This window comes from Parasteatoda tepidariorum, chromosome 5 (assembly GCF_043381705.1).
Source record: "Parasteatoda tepidariorum isolate YZ-2023 chromosome 5, CAS_Ptep_4.0, whole genome shotgun sequence".
NCBI classification, from domain to species: domain Eukaryota; kingdom Metazoa; phylum Arthropoda; class Arachnida; order Araneae; family Theridiidae; genus Parasteatoda; species Parasteatoda tepidariorum.
This window is the reverse complement of record NC_092208.1, coordinates 15,115,937-15,135,594: the sequence shown is the minus strand read 5'-3', so window position 1 is coordinate 15,135,594 and position 19,658 is coordinate 15,115,937. Positions and strand designations below refer to the sequence as shown.

General features: G+C 30.4%; 1 protein-coding gene across 1 annotated transcript in view; it reads left to right on the top strand.

Moving 5' to 3' along the window:
• The first annotated feature begins 8,049 nt into the window (after positions 1 to 8,049).
• The window catches only part of LOC122270294 (uncharacterized), a 20,797-nt gene continuing 9,188 nt past the window's right edge, over positions 8,050 to 19,658 (top strand). Inside the window, exons 1-5 of the mRNA XM_071180897.1 lie at positions 8,050 to 8,086; positions 9,485 to 9,645; positions 12,364 to 12,462; positions 15,950 to 16,049; positions 18,960 to 19,035. Of these exons, the coding sequence (XP_071036998.1) occupies positions 8,050 to 8,086; positions 9,485 to 9,645; positions 12,364 to 12,462; positions 15,950 to 16,049; positions 18,960 to 19,035 (473 nt within the window). The remainder of the gene's footprint in view (positions 8,087 to 9,484; positions 9,646 to 12,363; positions 12,463 to 15,949; positions 16,050 to 18,959; positions 19,036 to 19,658) is intronic.

Below are 19,658 nucleotides of genomic sequence, written 5' to 3'. Positions count from 1 at the left end.
TCATTTAATCGGAACACTGAAAGGACAAGATTTAGCATGCTTTCTAGGTGAGGGGTTGTTTAAAACAGCTATATATTTAGCTTTCGGCTCACTTCGGCTAACCTAATGTACATGGTTCTCACGAAATGGAAATTATAAATGAATAGTAGCTAAGATTTTTATAAACTTCTGAAAAATTCTTAAACTTATCTTTCAGGTGTAAAATTACGAAACTATTTCCGTGTTATTTTTTGCCTCCACATATAGTTTCTTTAAATTAAATATTTATTGTTTGACAAATTTTCAATGAAAAAGGAGCAAAAAAGGGAATTTTAAAAGTGCTCAAACTTCCCAACAGCCCATTTCATACCATTCTAAAGAAGGTAAGCAAGGCAAATACTCTTCTTAGAAATCTTACGAAAAACTTACTACCAATATTTTTTTAAACAGTTGTTATAACATGTTAACATAGAACTTTTTTTACCCAATATAAAGTAAAAAGTAATGAATGAATAAATTAAAAACAATAAGAGTAACTTCTTTTACTTATTTCAAAAACAGTTATAAATGAAATGGTTATGACACCAGTTTTTTGCTCAGCTTCAAAAACAAGAAAGAGAGAACCTTCAGATTCTTATATGCAATTCAAAAATGTCTCGGATTCTACCTCGTATATCAAAGAGCCATCATTAGCCCTCCTAATATTTTATGCTAATCAGCTCTTTGCTGTCCAAATAGCGGCTTACGTATGCAGTTGGTTTCGGGTAGCAACCCCCTTCGCCCCGCATTGGAACATATTTAGTAGTTATATTGGAAATTTAAAGGAAACTTTCTGTCAAATACCATTATTTTTAAAAATTTAAGCTTTAATAGTCAATGCTAAATGTTACATAACGAGTACAAACATCATAAAAACATCATACGTGCATACGACGTATTTACACGAAAAAAAAAGCACACGAACGTGCATACAACGTATTTACACGACTAGTACACACTTTACATGCTCCTCAGTAGATATATCTTGCAACGTGCACGTTAAGCGCACATGGTCAAGATGATTTGTAGAAGGTCTACCCAATCTGTCCAAGTTATTATCCTCTTTGAAGATGTTAATAAAATAGCATACTCTTCTTAAACGTAAACAAATAAATCTTTTTTTAATTAATAATTATAAGTACATTTTAACAAAAAGAATGTATTACTTTCTAAAAATAAATCTAAAAATTATTTTTTTCTTCATCTACATATGATATCTTGTAATTTTTGATCTATCGAAATTTTCTTCTCTCTCTTCAGATTCGTGATTTCGAGTAATTATGGTATTTTGATTTTCAGGTTCCTTCTGACCCTTATAGGACAGCTTTTTTTGAATGGAACTGGGATGAAGCAAGAGAGTTTTCGCCCACAAAAGAAGTGTTTGACAGCTGCGAGATGAGCTATGGCAAAAGTACTGAACCCTGCAAGTAAGATAAATTTTCATAGTCAAAAGAAACACTGTCAAAAAAGTTCATAGTTCAGAAAAAAGAATTATTAATAGACAAATTTAGCGATGCAATTCACTCTTCTTATCAGTCATAATCATTTTTCTGGCCCACGTAGTTCTTTTCAAAAGTAGAATAAATTTTAATAAAACTATTTCACAGTACAATCAAAAAATGAGTGTTACTATGATTTTCTTCAAGTTTCTTGCTATTTACAGTTGTGACCAATCCATTAAAATATAACAATTCAAGATATAAATTTATTAGACATGCTGTCGAATGTCTTACAGTAGGGGCTCGAAAGACTTCATTAAAGTTACCGAAACATCAGCGTTAAAGTTTGCAAGAGTCTATTTAAAAATGAGTTCCTTATTGAAGAATGCATTAAATGCTCGCTTTTCCATTAAAATTAAGCCACCAGGAGAAAAATGCTTATAGAACAAAGCATCTTTCCTTATACGAGGGTTGCTATTTATATTTCTGGCCTAATAATGAAAAAACAAATATGTAGGATTGAAATTGGTTTTATTGATTTTCAAAATATTCTCCATGATGATCAATACACTTTTGCATGCGTTTGAACCAATTTTCAAAGCACTTTTTCCAGTCCGATTGAGGTAACTCCAAAACATGCGTTTTGAATGCATCAACCGCTTCTTCGGGGGTCGAAAATCGTTGTCCACGTAATTTATTTTTGATGTGTGGGAATAAGAAGAAGTCATTGGGTGCCAAATCAGGGCTGTACGGCGGATGACCCATCAGTTCGATCTTTCGCTCCGTCAGAAATGCCTTTGTTTGAGTCGATGTGTGAGAGCTCGCATTGTCATGATGAAGAATGATTCGCCTGTTCTTCTGCTTTTTTCGAATTTCTCCGATGACTTCTGGCAAACAAATGGTCGTGTACCATTCAGAATTGACCGTCCTGCGTTGCTCTAACGCCACTGTTGCCACATGACCGTTAATGCCGAAGAAACAGGCAATCATTTGTTTCGATGTGCTTCTTCCTCGAACAACTTTTGTTGGTTTTGCCTCGTCTTGGAAGACCCATACAATTGATTGCTGTTTTTTTTCCGGCTCATATGCATAGATGCATGATTCGTCACCTGTGTAGATGTTATACACAGCCTTTGATGTACCTTGAACGTATTTTTCCAACATTTCCGACATGTTAACCGTATTTTCCAACATGTTAAATTTTTGCGTTGTTAAATTTTTTCTTTAGATATTTTTTCGAGTTTCCTTATTTGACCTTTTCTGCATTTGGTGCAGATATTTGCATTGTCGTTGGGATAGTCTTTAATGGTCACTTCCTTTCCCTTCTACTGCCATAACTTCTTTAGAAAAATTGACGCATTTACTATTCGCTTCAATGAAATCTCCACTGAAGACAGAACGTAGGAAAATATTCATGTTTCGGTAGTTAGATCTGATGAAAAATTTATCAAGGCCCTATCAAGAGACATTCAAAATCTGACTTACAATTATATTCCGCTTCTTGCTAAACCGCGATTGTTAATAATGTAATTCGCAATAAACAAGACCATTTTGTGATAAGTTGTTTGGCTGTAAAGGACGCACAAATTTAGAAACAAAATTATAAAGAAAAAAAAAGGGATTGATATTGTCGGGAAAATTGTCTGTCTATCTATTACAAACCATTTCTACATTAAAGAAAATATATTTAGAAATAACTTACAAGCAGAAATCATAAAGTAAAATTACATTAAAGCATATAAAATTTCCCTGAAACATATGGCAAAGTTACGGATTTGAACATTAGTAGTCATGAACGCAAAATCGGGACCGCTGTTCAACGAGGGTTATGAAATAAAATGAACTCAGGACCTAAAGCTTACCAGTTAGATCCCGCAATGAAATTGTGGGGCAACCAAAGTTGACCAGATTTTTTAAATGACTTTTCTGTTTGAACCAAGAAAAAATCACATCACCCTGTCTAACAGCCCTAGTGGGGTAAGACAGGGTACGCACGTTAATTCTATGGGGAACTTAAAAAGACTAGAATTTCAATAAAAAAATAACAGTTATTTCTGTTTTATATTCTACTATTATTGTATAATATTATACAATTACTATTTTACAAAAAATTATAAGTGTCACCTTTTTCGTTATTGCAAAATTTAATACGGTAACAACAAAATTTAATACGGTAGCCATTATGCACACAAGCTCAATATACATATAAATTTCAAAATGTAAAGAAAACATGGAAAAATTACAGAACAATATAAAAGGGAAAAAGAAACATATTAATGAAAATAATAAAAATCCGGAAAAAATCCAAAAAAAGGAGAAAAAAATTAATAAAAACCCGGAAAACAAAAGATATAATCTTTTCATCAGCTCACACGATTATATCCGCAAAAGAAGTGCCCTCGAATATTGTATCAATATAGCCAAAGCAAAATATATCAATACAATAGTGTGAGGAGCACCGAAAAAAATTTACAAAAATATTAGCAACAAATAGAATAGACCACATTAGGTATAAACATCACCTCGTAACAAAAAAAAATATGAATAAAAAACAGAATAAAGCATGAAGCAAAATCTTTAAAGCGATTAGCAAATTCAAATAAACTTACAGGAACGGGGAATTTTTTAAGAACGATTTAAAATATTTTCGTAAGAAGATTGCCAGATTACAAAAGTTGAAAACAGAAGCGCAAATTTAGGTAAAAGCGTAAATAGAGGAGTTTTGTTTTATAGTTTGTTCTTACTACAGTGCTGAAGTGCGTTCGATTCGTACGCTACCAAGGGTGGGCCCGAAAATGGATGTGCGCAAGCTGATATTATACTGGATAATATAAAGAAGTTGACAATTACTAATTTTAGAAAATTAATAATTTTAGAAATTTAACTTTTATTTAAGAAAAAAATATAAGGTGAATTAGAAAAGAGAAATAAATTCTTTTAAAATGAAAGAGTGATTTCCCCTACTCAAAAAAGAGTGAAATTTTTTTAACTCAACTTGAATGAAATACACCTGTATTTGAACGAAATTTTTCCTTTGCGTTTAACCGAACTTAAGCGGTATATATTTGAGCGATATTTGTGCGGTTTTCTCTCAAACTTGAGTGAGTTATTTATTATTTAATCATGTGCGAGCTATAAGATGGAATTTCCATCGTTTTATTTTAAAAAGCAAACGATAATAAATGTAAATAAAAAAAATTTGTTCTGTGATCTAAATAGATTATGTGTTCGCTTTAATTTTACGCTTAATTTTTTTTTCTGGAGAATATGTCACTTAATATTTTAAATTGAGAAGAATTAAAACAACTTTTAGTTAACAGCGGTATTTAAAAAACTTAAATAGCATTTTGAATTTTTCTGTTTTCATCCGGTGTTAAGATTTTATTTAATTGGAATTCAGAATTGATACTATTTTCGTATTTCATAAAGTATTTATCACATTATACAACATATTTTTCTGTTGTTCCTAGCATAAAATTTCTTACAACTTTTCTTCGAGTTCAGTTTTCGAGGCGAAATTGAAAAGAATTAATTTTTGATTAAAAGTACAATGCTAATTAAAGTATTTTATAGTACAAATAAATTAGAATTTCACAATAGTTATAGATTAATAGTAAAAAAAGGGGAGCAGTATGAAAAATAATATTTATTAGGAGATTGAATTCAATATATATATACACACATACTCACTGTTAATAAAAAATTTGTTACATTTTAAAAAGTTAAAAATGTTTAAAATTTTGTACTTAAGTCTGCCACAAAGCTTAGATTATTTATTAATTTTTACATGTTCATGCTTACTTCTTTCATTCTGAGTTTTGACACTGACGAATATTCTTCATTTCAGAATTGAAATTATATTATGTCTATTTAGGTTACATTATTTGTGATCTTTTCACAATGATTAACTGTATTCATAGGTAAAATAATGAAAGAACTTTGAGAACATTTTGTAAAACATATTTTATGAATGAAATAAATCAGATAACTATTAATTTTTTTAACATTAATAGGTTTCGTCTTGTTCCTTTTCCAAGTTTGAAAAATCACCCTACCTATTGCACTACTATTAATTCAAAAGTTGGTGATCCTGAAGCCAAAGATGTTATTTATCCGAAATCACTGGGCAAGTAAATTTTTTTTCCATAACGCTTAATACCTATCGTACACTTATAAGAAGTTTCTGGATTCTCAGACGTCAGTTTGCAACGTGTCAGGTTAATTAAAAATGTTCTAGTATTTTCTATCCGGATCGAAATTTTTAGGCTTGTTATAATAAGCCTCAACGCCTTTTGACTATTTAAAAAAATAGTTACTATAATCCTAGAATTACAGGGGTTTATTACAATGAGCTTTGGCCTCTGCCGTTTCTTTGAATTGAGAGTCAATGTAAAATAAAATTTTTTAAATTATATATTTCGTTTGAATTCTTTTTTTATAGGTTGTTTGAATTTTTTACTTCGCTCGGTTCATTTCTATAAAATTTCCCGATTTTGTAGACTCATTTGAAATGTGAGCACAGTAAGAGAGAGTGGGGTCAATTGTAACATTTTTTACTTAACTATTTTTAACTAACAAAAATTCCAATATATTATTAGTATTAATTGACAGACGAGTAAAGTAAACTATCCTCTACTAGAAAAAAAAAACCTTATTTTAAATGTTATTATATTAGTTATTAACAATTTTTGACAGTCGTGCACTTGTTACAATTGTCCCCACTTACAGGGTCAATTGTAAAAGTTCATAAATTCCACTAAAACATAGTTAATTATACATATTATCATAGTTGTGAAATATTTTTTTATTAATCAAAATAGTAGTGATATTTTAGGAGTAAAAATAACAATGAGCAAAGACCTAAAGGGTTAAACTTTTTACTTTAAGGGGTTAAAATTTTTAATTTATGCTGTGAAAGGTAACAAATAAAATAATGCACATGCAACATAATATAAAAGATATAAGAAACTAATGGTGGTTCTTAAAGAGTTAAGTAATGGTTTGTAAACATAAGATTATTTATTTTCAGCTGTTACAACCGTCCCCAAGACGCCATTTCAGCTTCATTTGTTAAAAAAAATGCTAGTTAATTAACAAAACTAATCTTTTCTTTTTAAATATTAATTAAGGTGTCCACTTGCATATTCGGTTAAAAATTTTTATTTGTTTAAGCAAAATTACTTTGTTACAAATGTAATATTCTAATACCAAAAAAAAGTACTTACGTAGCGTGAAAATATCTTTTGTGATGTAACTCTTTTAAAAGTACATAAAAGTGGTAGGCAACAGGGGTGTATATGTTGATTTACTAAATACACCTTGGGTGCCACCTAGGAACCAAATCTAGAACCCGACACTCGAAATTTTTGCTCTGTTACAATCGTTTAAACCTTAGAAAGTTAACAAAATTTTGATTGAATTAAAAAGTTCACATTCTATGTTTATCTCTAATTTAGCTTTGGCATTAATTGAATTTACAAAAATATTTTTCTGATATAAATCTGCAAAACGCAGAACTTCAGAGTCGAATATAGTTTTGTAGAGTTTAAGACGAAAAGATTTATCGATTCCAAAGCTGCTTAGTTAAAAGCTATTACTTACAGGTAAAAGAGAAAGTCAATAAATTTTTAATCTTATAAAAATTGTTTAGACAAATATTTATACTCCTGTAAATAAAATATTACTCAAATGATTATTATGAAAATTATCTTTTTTGTAGTTCTTTTTTCAAAATTAACATGCTACATTTGTAAATGTTTGAATCTTTGCTTGATTGAAATATTGAAAAAAAATACGGAAAATTGTATAAACTATTAAAAACATTTATGTTAATGAATAAGTTATTAATTAATTTCAATTTGAATATTTTTAGAATTGAGTAATAAATACCAAAATGAAATTTATTAGCTAAGTTTCCGATGACCCTCAGAAATCAACCTCTCTTAGATCAACCCCATTGAAAATTTAATAAAAATAATTTTAAAAAAAAATTAACAAACAACAGCTTTTCTAACAGTTTGAACGAAACTGCATGAAAAAAAAAACACTTGGGGAAACTTATAAGAATCAAGCTTATATAGTCTTGGCTATTTTTGCATTTACACATTATGTTTATTTTATCTAAAGTATTTTCGAAAACCACCAAATTTTCATTTGCTTAAAAATTTTTTATGGAAAATTCTCGTAACACTTTTTATTGTTCAGTAGTGTAGGAAAATTTTTTTTACCTCTGACCTCATCATTATTGTGTGAAAATAACATTTCTTTAAATGCCAACATTCATTTTTATTTTCGGTACCTTTTTTGTTCAGATCGGTATTTGTCGATTACAGCAAGACATTACAGTTCTCTTTTGACCTCTATGCGGCCACAAGAAGCCGAAATTCATGGGTAGCCATTTCCAGAAAGCTTTATGAGAGACTGCTGTTTGCAAGAAGACCCGCTGTTTGAGTCCTTGCTGACTTCTAACAGAAGAGTCATTTTTTGGATGGTGCAGGAATAACAGAAACAGGAGCATGGATTAATGATCAAATGTTTTATTCACCGATGAGTTCCGTTTCAGCCTAACCACTGACTCTAGACGTACTTTTATATGTATAGAGATCCAGAGACTCGATACCAGCTCTCCAGTATCCGAAAGAGTGACTGACTTTTTCTGGTCTGGGCAGGCATAATTCTGGATACCCTCACTCCTCTTCATGTCATTGTAAGAAGCAATTTCCTCAAGAAATTGCAATAGCACAAAAAAACTGGTTGGGACATTGAAATTATTTTCTTCTACTCTCCTCTGCTCATGGATAACTTTCAACGTGAACAACTGTTCAACTTTCTTATATTGCAAAATTTCTGTTTTATATATAAAACGAAACAGTATATAAAAAAAGGTAAAATCTTCTTCAATGAACAAGGTAAGAGCTTATTGATAGTATATGGGCGTGCTTTATTATGGTGGTAAATAAATTTATTATAGTATCACTTTGTTTTTCTTCTGTGTCACACAAATGTTATTCATTACCAAAGAAAAAAATGCTAGAATCTCATTTACTGATTTTCAACAGAGGGAACTGGTAGACCAAGTTTGATTTTCCAACAGAAAAACCCCTTTATTCATATTTCTAAATATTGCTATTATTTTTATGTTATAATATGTTCTTTCCCTTGACCATAATCCCGTACAATACTTGAAGAGGCATCCTTAGTAAGACTCTATATGTAAAAAGAAATAGTTTCCATCTGAGTCAGAATCGAACGCTGACATCAAGACATGGCATAATATTGGTACTACTGTCCTTCAGGTATCAGTAAACTGTGTACAATATCGAATATTTCAAGCTATCAACAAATATGGAGCATATTTTAGCTATTCTCAAAATTGGCTTTATTTCGGAGGGACTTTCTTCCTCCTTTTGAGTATCGGATTTTGTTTTTATACAGATAGAGAAGGTGAGTTACACCCTTGGAATGTGTATTTATATATACACTTCCTGAATGTACATATTTCGATCTTATTAATATTCTTTGTGTCTAGGTGAAGTACAAAATCAATGCAGATTTGTTTCATTGGGACACACAGTAATATTTATTTTTTATCCACTTCTGTTAAGCCTTTTCGAATTTGTCTTCATATGTTAATTCAGAAATTTAAATTGATTTTAAAAATTAGTGGATAAATGCATCTTAAACTAACTGTTCTTGATATTAATTGCATCGTAAAAATAACAAACTGACTTTTACATGCGTTACATCATGGATTATTACAAATATCGAACACCAAAATTGGGGAAACTTAACTGCTTTCCTCTAATATGTGAACAATCCTGGACTTTCACGGAGCTAAAAACTGTCATTGAAGTTCGATTACACAAAGAAGTTTCCCTGACTTTTTATAACAATACTTTTGGGGTAAAAACCATAATTTATAATGATAAGATACTCTAAAAAATTATACTTTGAACCCACGTGTTTCAATTGGGAATTTTCATTGTTATTATGAGTGAATTAAATGTATTTTTTACTCACTTCTGCAGATATTGATATCTCTCTTCTCACACATCCTGAGGACTACTATCTGTATGAGGATGAAGTTTTTTTCTACGCAACGGTACAGGAGAGCAGACAGTTAATCAATCCTTTCAAAGAAGGTTACGAATTGTACGGAGGACAGGTATATGAGGCCAGCGTTGCAATGGTAATATTTTTTTTTTAATCTTAGTAATACCGTTCAACTTTGTGACGCAATCAAGCATATTAAAAAAATAAGAGTTTGAATGTTTGTCTTTTTTTTATTACCAAAACCTCTTGTGCCAGACTCCTGAAATATGGCCAGCAGATGCGACAATGATCATTATTCTTCCGTCCCTAAACATTTCACATATTTCAAATGGATCATTTAGGATAATTGTATGAGAAATGTACTTTTTTCATAGGTTTAGCATTAATTATTGGTTTGTTTTTTATTTTCAAACATTTAAAACACAATATTAGTAATGTTTGCTATTTCTAATAAACTTTATACTCAACTCTAGTCTTAACTCCAGTTAATAAAAAAAAGGAGTTTATTTCTCGTTCATATCACATATATAATTATCTTTATCCAATGTCAGATCAGCTCAATGATCAACAAGAATAGGGTGTCATGTACGAAATACGTCAACAAAATGTTCTTCAATGGTTATCAGAATTCACAAGCAATATATTAATATTGATGGCAACGCATTTAAAATTATTTTTTTTTAAAACTATGTAATTTAAATTTAATGGAATTTAAATTAAGAATAAAACTGGTTCAGTGCTAAAAATAAAATAAATGCAGAAAAAGTATAGTTTGTTTACTGTAAAATCTTCCACCGCCACGAAGTCTGAGACCATCTGCTGTTATTTAAACAAGAATAGCGCATTTCAGGGAGAGTAGTTTCTCTTCACTCTTAAAGACTAATACAATAGACCGATGAAAAATATTCCCTTTCCCTCATCGAAGTGCCGAAACCTGTCCTAAACAACGAGCCCAAGTCTCTACTTAAAACAGTTATACCTCGGTAGATACTGTCACGGGTCTAGCCGACTAGCTAGGGGAGTTATTACTTTAGATACTTTTCGGAGAACTTTAAGATATAGCCATAGAATTATTGCCGCTGATGACGCTTAATTAATTTTGATAACCATGTTATTATAGTATGTTATTATAGTACCAAATCATTATGTTAGGTACTAATAAAGGAACTTAATTTAATTAAAGATACTTAAAAATACTTACCTAATTGTCTGATATGGGTAATGAACTAGACTTTTCTTGGTTTCCCATAAAAGATAAAATTCCGGAAAAATGTCTTGATTATGGCAAATGTGAACTATCATTAAATAGGCTCGAGCTATAGTATTGCGGCACACGAATGTATTGAACTTTAATTTGATAGAGTGAACATGTTTTGCTCAATCCAATAACGCAGAACCACCCTAAGGAACAACAAATAAAAATAATAAAAACTAGCAATTATTTTATCTTCATCTATTATGTTGGTTTCAGTTTTGTGCAAGATTAAGTATTTTCAGAAAATATCTCCTGTCAAAAACGGATTTTAAGTTAGTCCTAAAGTGAATGAAGCATCGATATTGTTACTTCAATAGCAACCAGCAAAATCTTTTTTTTCCTTTCTTTTTGTAAAAAAAAAACAGAATAAGGTAACTGACAAACGATGCAGGAAAAAAATATGGAACAAAATAAATCCACGAAATTACAGATATTAAACCAAACATTTAATAATTATTTAAAGCAGAAAAAAGTGAAAATTCTCTAATTATTTTGTTTTTAATTTTATACACAAAACAGAAAATGTTCAAATTGCTGTTAAAAAAACTATTAGATGCGGTGATCTACGAACTTACAGTCTCAGTACCGACTTTCTAAAACAACATTATGAAAAATTTCAATTTTAACACCAAATGGGAAATGGCACATTTTAAGTTAAAAATAATCGAAAATTAAATATTATCTCTAAGTTTAAAAACAATTTGCATTTGCATATTTTGAACCATTACATTATAATTAAGTAACAGTCTTAAAATTGTATTATGCATAGATAAGATGTCTAAATGAAAAATAAGACTTTCCAAAAGTTGGAAAAGTTTTGCAGTTATTTAATTTTTAGTGAGTGACTTCATGCGAAGCTTTCATATGCACTGCATCTTTTTCTATTACTATAAGAAGAGAAGTAAAGTTTCACCCCTAGCCTCAAAAGTGTAAAAATGCAGAAAGTATGTATTCTCTGCACAATCTACGTTAATGTCGGAATTACTTTTAAACTTTATCGGGGAAGTTAAACTTTGCAGTAAAATATATAAATAATAACAAAAAAAAATAATAAAATATCAGTTACATCTTTAAACGAAAAATTACTACTTTACTAGGATTTAAAACAAAGAAGAGAAGAAAAAAATGTTGAAGTTTCAATCTGCAGAAATGAATAATTTGAGAGATTCGTTGGCATCAAACTTAAATCAGTAATTGACATTCCTAGATATCATTGTTTTTTAAGTGCCTAATCTTGACTTTCATTTAATGAAAAAGAAATTTGATAGATTTTTTTTTTATTACAAAGCAATTTGCCAGATTCCTTTTTTATTACAAGGCAATTTGCACGATTTTTCTTTTTTGCGTAATAGTTTTTGAGGTTAGTGGGTTTTTCTACTTAATAGAAATTTTTTGTTGGTTACTTTATTACAAAGTTCTTAAAATGAGTATTTTTTTAAAGAAAAAATTAGACTGTGCAGGAAACTTTTATTGCAGTGAAAATAAGTAGGCTCTATTATAAAAATCAAGTAACACAACGCATATGTTTTAATCATGCGAGTATATATCTTTCTTTTCATTATTATATTTTTAATTTCATCAAAATAATTTTATTTTCAGACTCAAATTGAAAGGCTTCCACCTCCATACAGTACCAATTGTTTTGACTATATCAAAGCGTGGAAAGAAAATAATGGCAGTGGACCGACAACTCAAGCAGTAAGTTAGATAATCGAATGAAAAATTAGGTAATCCCTACAGAAATTTGGAATATTATATTATATTACATTCGTTGAACAGCCGACCCAATTTAGGGTTAACGGCTACTAATGTTCCACATCATAGCCTTGTCATTTTGAACCCAATCTAGAAGACAAGGGAACTCCCGGATCAATTATTGGAAGAAATTTGCCTTCGTAGAGGACATTTTGATGGAACTAATCGGCATTTGCGTTACATGGAAAGGAACACCACGAAAACCTTACTAGGTTAACCTGACGCAAAGGGACTGTTACCTATGATACGCCTACCACTGAGGCTATTTTATGTCAGCACTGTGATCGGTGCGAGCCGGGTGCGGAACTCGAATTGACTAGCTATTGCTGCTTTCGAACCCGGGTCACCTCATTGGGAGGCGAGTGCTCTATCCCCTGAGCCGCCACTGTTTAGAAATAAGGAATAGTTTAATTTAATAGTGCTCGCTTTTGGACTTGATGGCCATCAAAATTCTGTGAGAAAGTGATTTCACGTAGTTTTGTAGGTACAGAGCATCCAGTTTAAAGCACTCTCTGAGACTGTTGATTGCGTAAATTCATAAAAAAACGGGTATAGCGTCATTTTTGCGGTTCTGACATGTATTACAGATGAAAAAGAGACTATTGATGCAGTTAAAGTCAGGTAATTATTCACGTTGATCGAGTTGTTATAGGCTGAGCGTGAGTGTCAATAAAAACAGTTAACTTTTCTTTCACCCCGATGAACTTTGCTATTGTCATCTTGAAGGAATAACGTATTCATTCTGAAGACGTTGACGGAAAGACAAAACACCTTTATCCATAATGATAAAATAAACAGTATTTCATCAACTAAGTGAGCAAGCCCAATCCATAATAATTAGAACACCCCCAAAACATCACAGACTTCATGATGCTTTTCACAATTTCTGCAGGTGGGACATTAAAAAACTACAATTTTCGACAGGTATTTTCTTGAAAGGGAAATTTTTTTTTATATTTGTAAAAAAGATATTTCAAGCATTGGTACGTGCTTACGGTGTGTTTTTTGAGGAATATTTTAATAACAACTGTTGTAGTGTGATAAAATTGGTGGAGCCGTTTTGAGTGATTTCCTTTTCTTTAAGTAATGCGTTATGGAACCCTCAAATATCCACGCAAAGCTTTTTCAAGCCAATTAGTTAAATTATGATGGATGACAACGTTACTTTTTTTATAATTTCAAAAGTCTTCATTTTTTAAGTGACAGTCTATTTTATAACAAATAATTTTCTTAGAGTTTACATCATAAAATCAATTTTGCAGCTAATTGTTTTGACGAAGCAATTATTTCTCCACTACTAATTCGCAACGGATTGAACACCTTAAACAAATTTTTAACCTTTCTAAGAAAAAATACTTAAAGTTAAAAAAAATCTAAATGCACATTTGTATTGCTCTCATGCTGCAAGATTTCTTGGGTCTTATTGGACCCAAGAAATCTTGCAGCAATGTCAATAAAAAATGTATCAATGATTATGTACAAATATCGAATCTATTAAATATTTTGTTACAACAAATTATACTCCTTAGCAATGGACTAAAATATACTTGCTGAAAACATCATTAATTTATAAACACATACACTCATTGAAACTTTTTCATCCATATCATGTTATATTTTATTGAGTCTGTGAAAGTGGTGTTAGAGCTGTTAGTTAAAAAAGGTGATATATCTGGTGTGTGTTATTTATGCTGTGACTGACACTATTTATGAAAAAAATGGTACTTCTGAGCTGGAATGAGGGTTCTATTTCTACAGATACTGAAGAGGATTCGTTAAACAAATTTCATCATAAACTATTCGGGTAAATTTAAAGCCGTGGTGGCTCAAGGAATAATTCGAATTCCAGCGATGGTTAGTCGAAAAGTATTAAGCACCCGTACCACAACGACCACAGTTCTGATTCAAAATATTTTCAGCGGTAGACGGATCATGGGTTAGAATCCCCCTGTCACCAGGCTAATATTGACCTTTCTATGTAATGGAAATTCATCAAAAATTCTTCCACGATGGCAAGTTTGTCTGAATACTTTATTCCCTTGTCTTCTGAATTGGGTTCAAAGTTACAAGGCTACGGACTTTAACATCGGTAGTCGTTAACTCAAAATTGGGTAGGTTTTTTAACGACTGTTATAAAATATACACACGGATCATGCAGCATTAGTTGGGCTTAATTATGTTAAAATATTTAAAATAAAGTTTGCTTCACTGGTCCTTACGTTTGCGTTTGTATGATTGTAATAACAAATATGCAAAAGGATTGACAAATATTGAAACAGATATGTTTTTGCAAAGAGACACCAGATCAAAAATTGAGTGCAAATAATGGTGAAAGTCAGGCATTACATCGTTTCCAATTAAGTTAAATTACTACGGCTTAAAAAAAAATTTCAGGAAATTTTATAGAAATTAAAAAATTCTTATGCCATCGTAAAAATGGTTTACAAAAACTGTAGTACATTTTTTATTGGGACTAACTTTTTTTAAAGCTACTCGTAAAAATTTAAATTTCCTTGTATATCATTATGAAACAATTATTATGTCATTATGGTCAATTATGAAGCAATTAAAAAATATTTTCCTAACATATACAAAATGTGATCTTGACCAAATTTCAATAATGAAAAGAAACAACTTAAAAAAATCAGAACTGGTAAAAAATTTCAAACAGTTTATCGTAAATTAGTAAAATATCAAAAGAAGTGTGAATTAATAGAATCTGAAAACAAATCCATACAGGTACATTTTACTTTAAACGTTTAAGTTTACAATAGCCCAGCAGCAAAATGGGGAAAACCGATAAAATTTTATTTGAATAAAAGTAAATTATTGACGTTCACAAGCATACTGCTTGTTTTGGAGCTCAAAAAAATTTAATCTAAAGAAAAAGAAAATCAGTTCAAAATAATAATGAAGAACTCAAGATTCGTGTATTTTAAAGCAAACATTATAATTAGTTTTGAATATGTTTCGAATTACAGTTTATATTTTTTGTAATATATCATTCTTTTTGAGGGAATTAGAAAGTTTTATTTCGAAAATGAGGCTTATTTTGTAAATGTGTTTACAAACATGGACGCAACAAGGTTGCTACGGGTTATTACTAGGCAGCTACGGTGGAATTTACATTTTTAAAATTCGCGTCATCGCTCAGTGTTCTGAATAACGAAGACATCACTTGAAAAGTTTCAACTCTAATACAAAGTTAGAAAACGAGTAATAGCTCTGACCCCGAAGGCAGAAACTCTTCGTTAACATGCATTTCGAGTTGCATTCATCTTCGTAAACATGCATTTCGAGCAATGGTAAGCTTCTTAAATACGCTTGAATGCTTACAAAATTAAAAAAAAGCTCTATGACGAATTAAACTAGACTTCTGTATTTTATGATATGTTATTTATACATCGATATTTTCTCATTTTTGTTAAAGGAATGTATTCAGTATTGCAATTTGGAAACAGCCTCTACAGAAGACCTCTGTATAACTGAACGAATTTACATTTCACATACTAACAGAGTTTGTCCTTTTTGTAAGTATCAATAGTGTTGCCATTCTACGATTTTTTTATGTTGTAATTGTTGCAATGCTCAACAAAAACACTCGAATTCATTTTCATGGATGTCGCAGATTGTAAATAAACATGTTGCTCTCATATTTACAATTGTTAATATCCTAGTGTTGATATTTGAGTAATATTGATTTCGCTTTTATTTGCTGTGAATTTGCACAGTCAGTAAATAATGCGTGATTATAGTAAAATTTATCATAAATAGAGTGCTTTCATGATTTTGCTTTATTCTACCAAAAACACTATCTATTTTTAAAACAAGCAAGTTATTAAAAATAATACGATTTTGCATATAGTTTGATTTATATTGTAAAATGAATTGTTCATGAGTCTAATTATGTAGTGATTCCAGTGAAAAAAATTGTTTTCTTAACTTTTAAGTAAAAATTATCTCAAATACATACTGTCCCCTCTGTTACAATTATTCTTTTAAGTTTATTTTATTCATTACACAAAAAACTTTTTAACTTAATATTTGTTTTTTGCAATAAAATCTATTAGTACAATCACGTTTTGTTACATTTTTGAAAAAATTTAAACATTTTAAAGTCTGTCATACAACAGAGGGGACGTAACAGAGACGACAAAACTAAATGTCCCCTCAGTTACACAGAATTGATAGGCTGACCATTAAAGACAAACTGTAGGAATGTATACAAGTGCTTATGAATCTTGATTTAACTAGTTTCAAATAGTTCCTCTACTTTTAAAGCACACCTTTTTACACAAAGCTGTGCCATTTTTATTTAATATTAGTATTTGAATTTAAAAAAAGGGGGGTTGGAATTTTAAAAGTCTTATAAAACTTTATTTTACCTTGAAATGTGATAATTTAAAAAAAAATTACAGATAATGTTTAGGATGGTCCAAATCACAGAATTTAGAATAAATAACAGTGCCTGTCAAAAATGTGGGATTTTATTTGTCCCCTCTGTTTCAAGTACTTTTACTTAACTTGCAATTTAATTATGAGGTTCGTTTATTATTCTATGCCAATTAATAAAACATTGCACCCTGAAGTAGCATATTCCAGTAGAATTTTTGTTTTCAAAAACATTTAATATATTTTTTAGAATGAAATACTTGTGCGATTTCCCCTCTGTTACACTTGGAATTAAACTAAGATTATTGGAAGAAGTTCTAAAATTTGAATAAACAGTATTTACAGTCAAGTGTCAAATCGATTCTTTCAGAGAGTGAAGGAAGCTAAATTTAAAAGCTCTCTCAATAAGAGTAACGGGTATGTGTAATGTTATGTAGACTAAAGAACGAAAACAACGTAACTAAAGTACGAATGGAAATAAGCATACTATAGTTTCGGTTCTATAAACAAGAATATCACCGCAACTTGTTCAAACAGTTTTCTCCACAATGAAGATCTTTTTTAGCTTAAAATAGACATGGTTTTCCTACAAATATTGCTGATTTTAAATGTAGAAAAGTAATCTCGCAATCCACTATATAGCTCGTATTCGAATTAATAGTTTGATTGTTTCGCTTTGTTATCCGAATACTAGTTCGTAAATTGTATCTGGAATACATAAGAGTTAAAAGTCGCTTTGACCCTTTAAATAATGAAATTTTAATAACATTAAAGACCCTAGTGCTGAAATTACTAAATGTTTTTTTCCTTACCAAACTTTGTGTTAATGTGGCGTTGCGTAGATTGGAAAAACATAACCTACCCTTAAACTTCAGTTTAAAGAACACGAAAGATACTTAAAAAATCAGGACATTAACCGATCTTCCCCCAGCTTACATGCTTACACTGTTACTTCGTCAGTGACCAAACTTAATTTCTGAGAATCATGCAATATTTGGAAAAATTCTAATTTTTAACTTAATGATCTTTCTAGTATCTCAACGTTTCCAAATATGTGGAAAAGTATTCCAATTTAATCTTTTGCCTTCTGGAGCTCCATCAAATCCACTTTCACCTGTTTTTCCTTCTCCATTTTTTCATTAGCTTGTTCCCCTGTCCCTATTGGGTTAAACCAGCTTGCGCGTGATTGCGTCTTTGCTTCTCGTCTAACATTTGGTGTTCAGATACCAAAGACTGTTTACAGATGCGAAACTATAGTATGTTTTTTTCGGCACTTTAAGTTGTGCTTTTTTCTGCGTCGTTGTTGTTTGCTGAGGTTTTCATAGAATAAAGTATACCGTATAATAATTTGACGTAATATAATTACTGTACAATAATTTGACGGTATTGTCCTAAAATTTTATAGTGGAAGTGAACAATAACACATGTTTAACACATTTATAACAGCCACAATTTATTATATTTTAAAGAAAAATATGTTATCTTAAGAAAGGAGATTCCTACTCGGGTAAACGCGAATTTATTACTTAATTTACGACTTAAATGTTTCATTGAACATTGGGTTCTCTGGTAATATTGAACTGTTCACGCTTTCTCCATGTAATTATTTGTTCTTATAAATTAATTAAAGGTAAATTAGAGATTAACATACCAAAGTGATTATTAAAATATGTGACACTTTATCTCCCATAGTAAAAAAAATGAATAAAAATAGTCTATTAGTCTAAAGCAAAAATTAAGAAGTTGCTTTTCCACTAGAAAAACCTCGTTTTTTAGTCTGCTTTTTCAGTTTCTAGAGTTTCGTATTGTAAATATATATGAAAGTGTAAAATAGTTTTGCGAATCAACTAAAATTTACATAGAATGATAGACAACAGAAATATTCCTACTCTAGCTCAGTCTGCCTAACTTATACAGTTTGGTAGAAGCCATTTTTAAGTACTTACGGAAAATTAAATTCTTGAGTTTCTCCCCTTACAGACATTTTGTTGATTACATTATTTTTTTAAATATCTTATAAGTAATTAATTTAACGGAAATATTTTCAGGGTTAATAGCTACACCGGTAACATCAGAAGATGATATTATTAAAAAATGTACCCAGCGTTGTCAGCCAGCTTGTTTGTAAGTATCAATCTATAAAGTTGCTTCCTTATAATGTTTCAAAAATCATTATTTGAGTTTATCCCCCAATCACAATTTTTTATACCTTAAGCAATCTATTAGAAGAAACCTGCCCATTCGAATGAATTATCACAAAACACCATAAAGATGCATTTTGCAGTGTAGATGGCTTTTTCTTACACGAAATGTAAAATTTTTTTATATAACTTAGTCATTAAGTTAGGAGTCTTCAGAATTGTACTTCCCTATATACCTTTACATGCTAGTATTAATATAGAAAAGCAATCGCGTTGGTTATTTTAAACCAAATAGATATTACATTTTGGTGATCTCACAATACCGTAATATTTGCTGATGCAGATGGAATGGTTAGATATAGATTTATAAACTGAAACTTAACCCTTGCCATTGGGCTAATCATGGGATGTTTGGGCGGTTTTCCTCTTTATTTAAATCAAATGCTAATTAGTTCCATCAAAAAGTCCTCAACGAAAGCAAGATTTGCCCCAGTGCTTGATCCAGAAGTTTCCTTGTCTTCTGAGTGAGGTTCCAAATTACAAAGTTTAACATTGATCGTCATACTCAGAATTGAGTCAGCCGTTCAACACCAGTTATAATATATA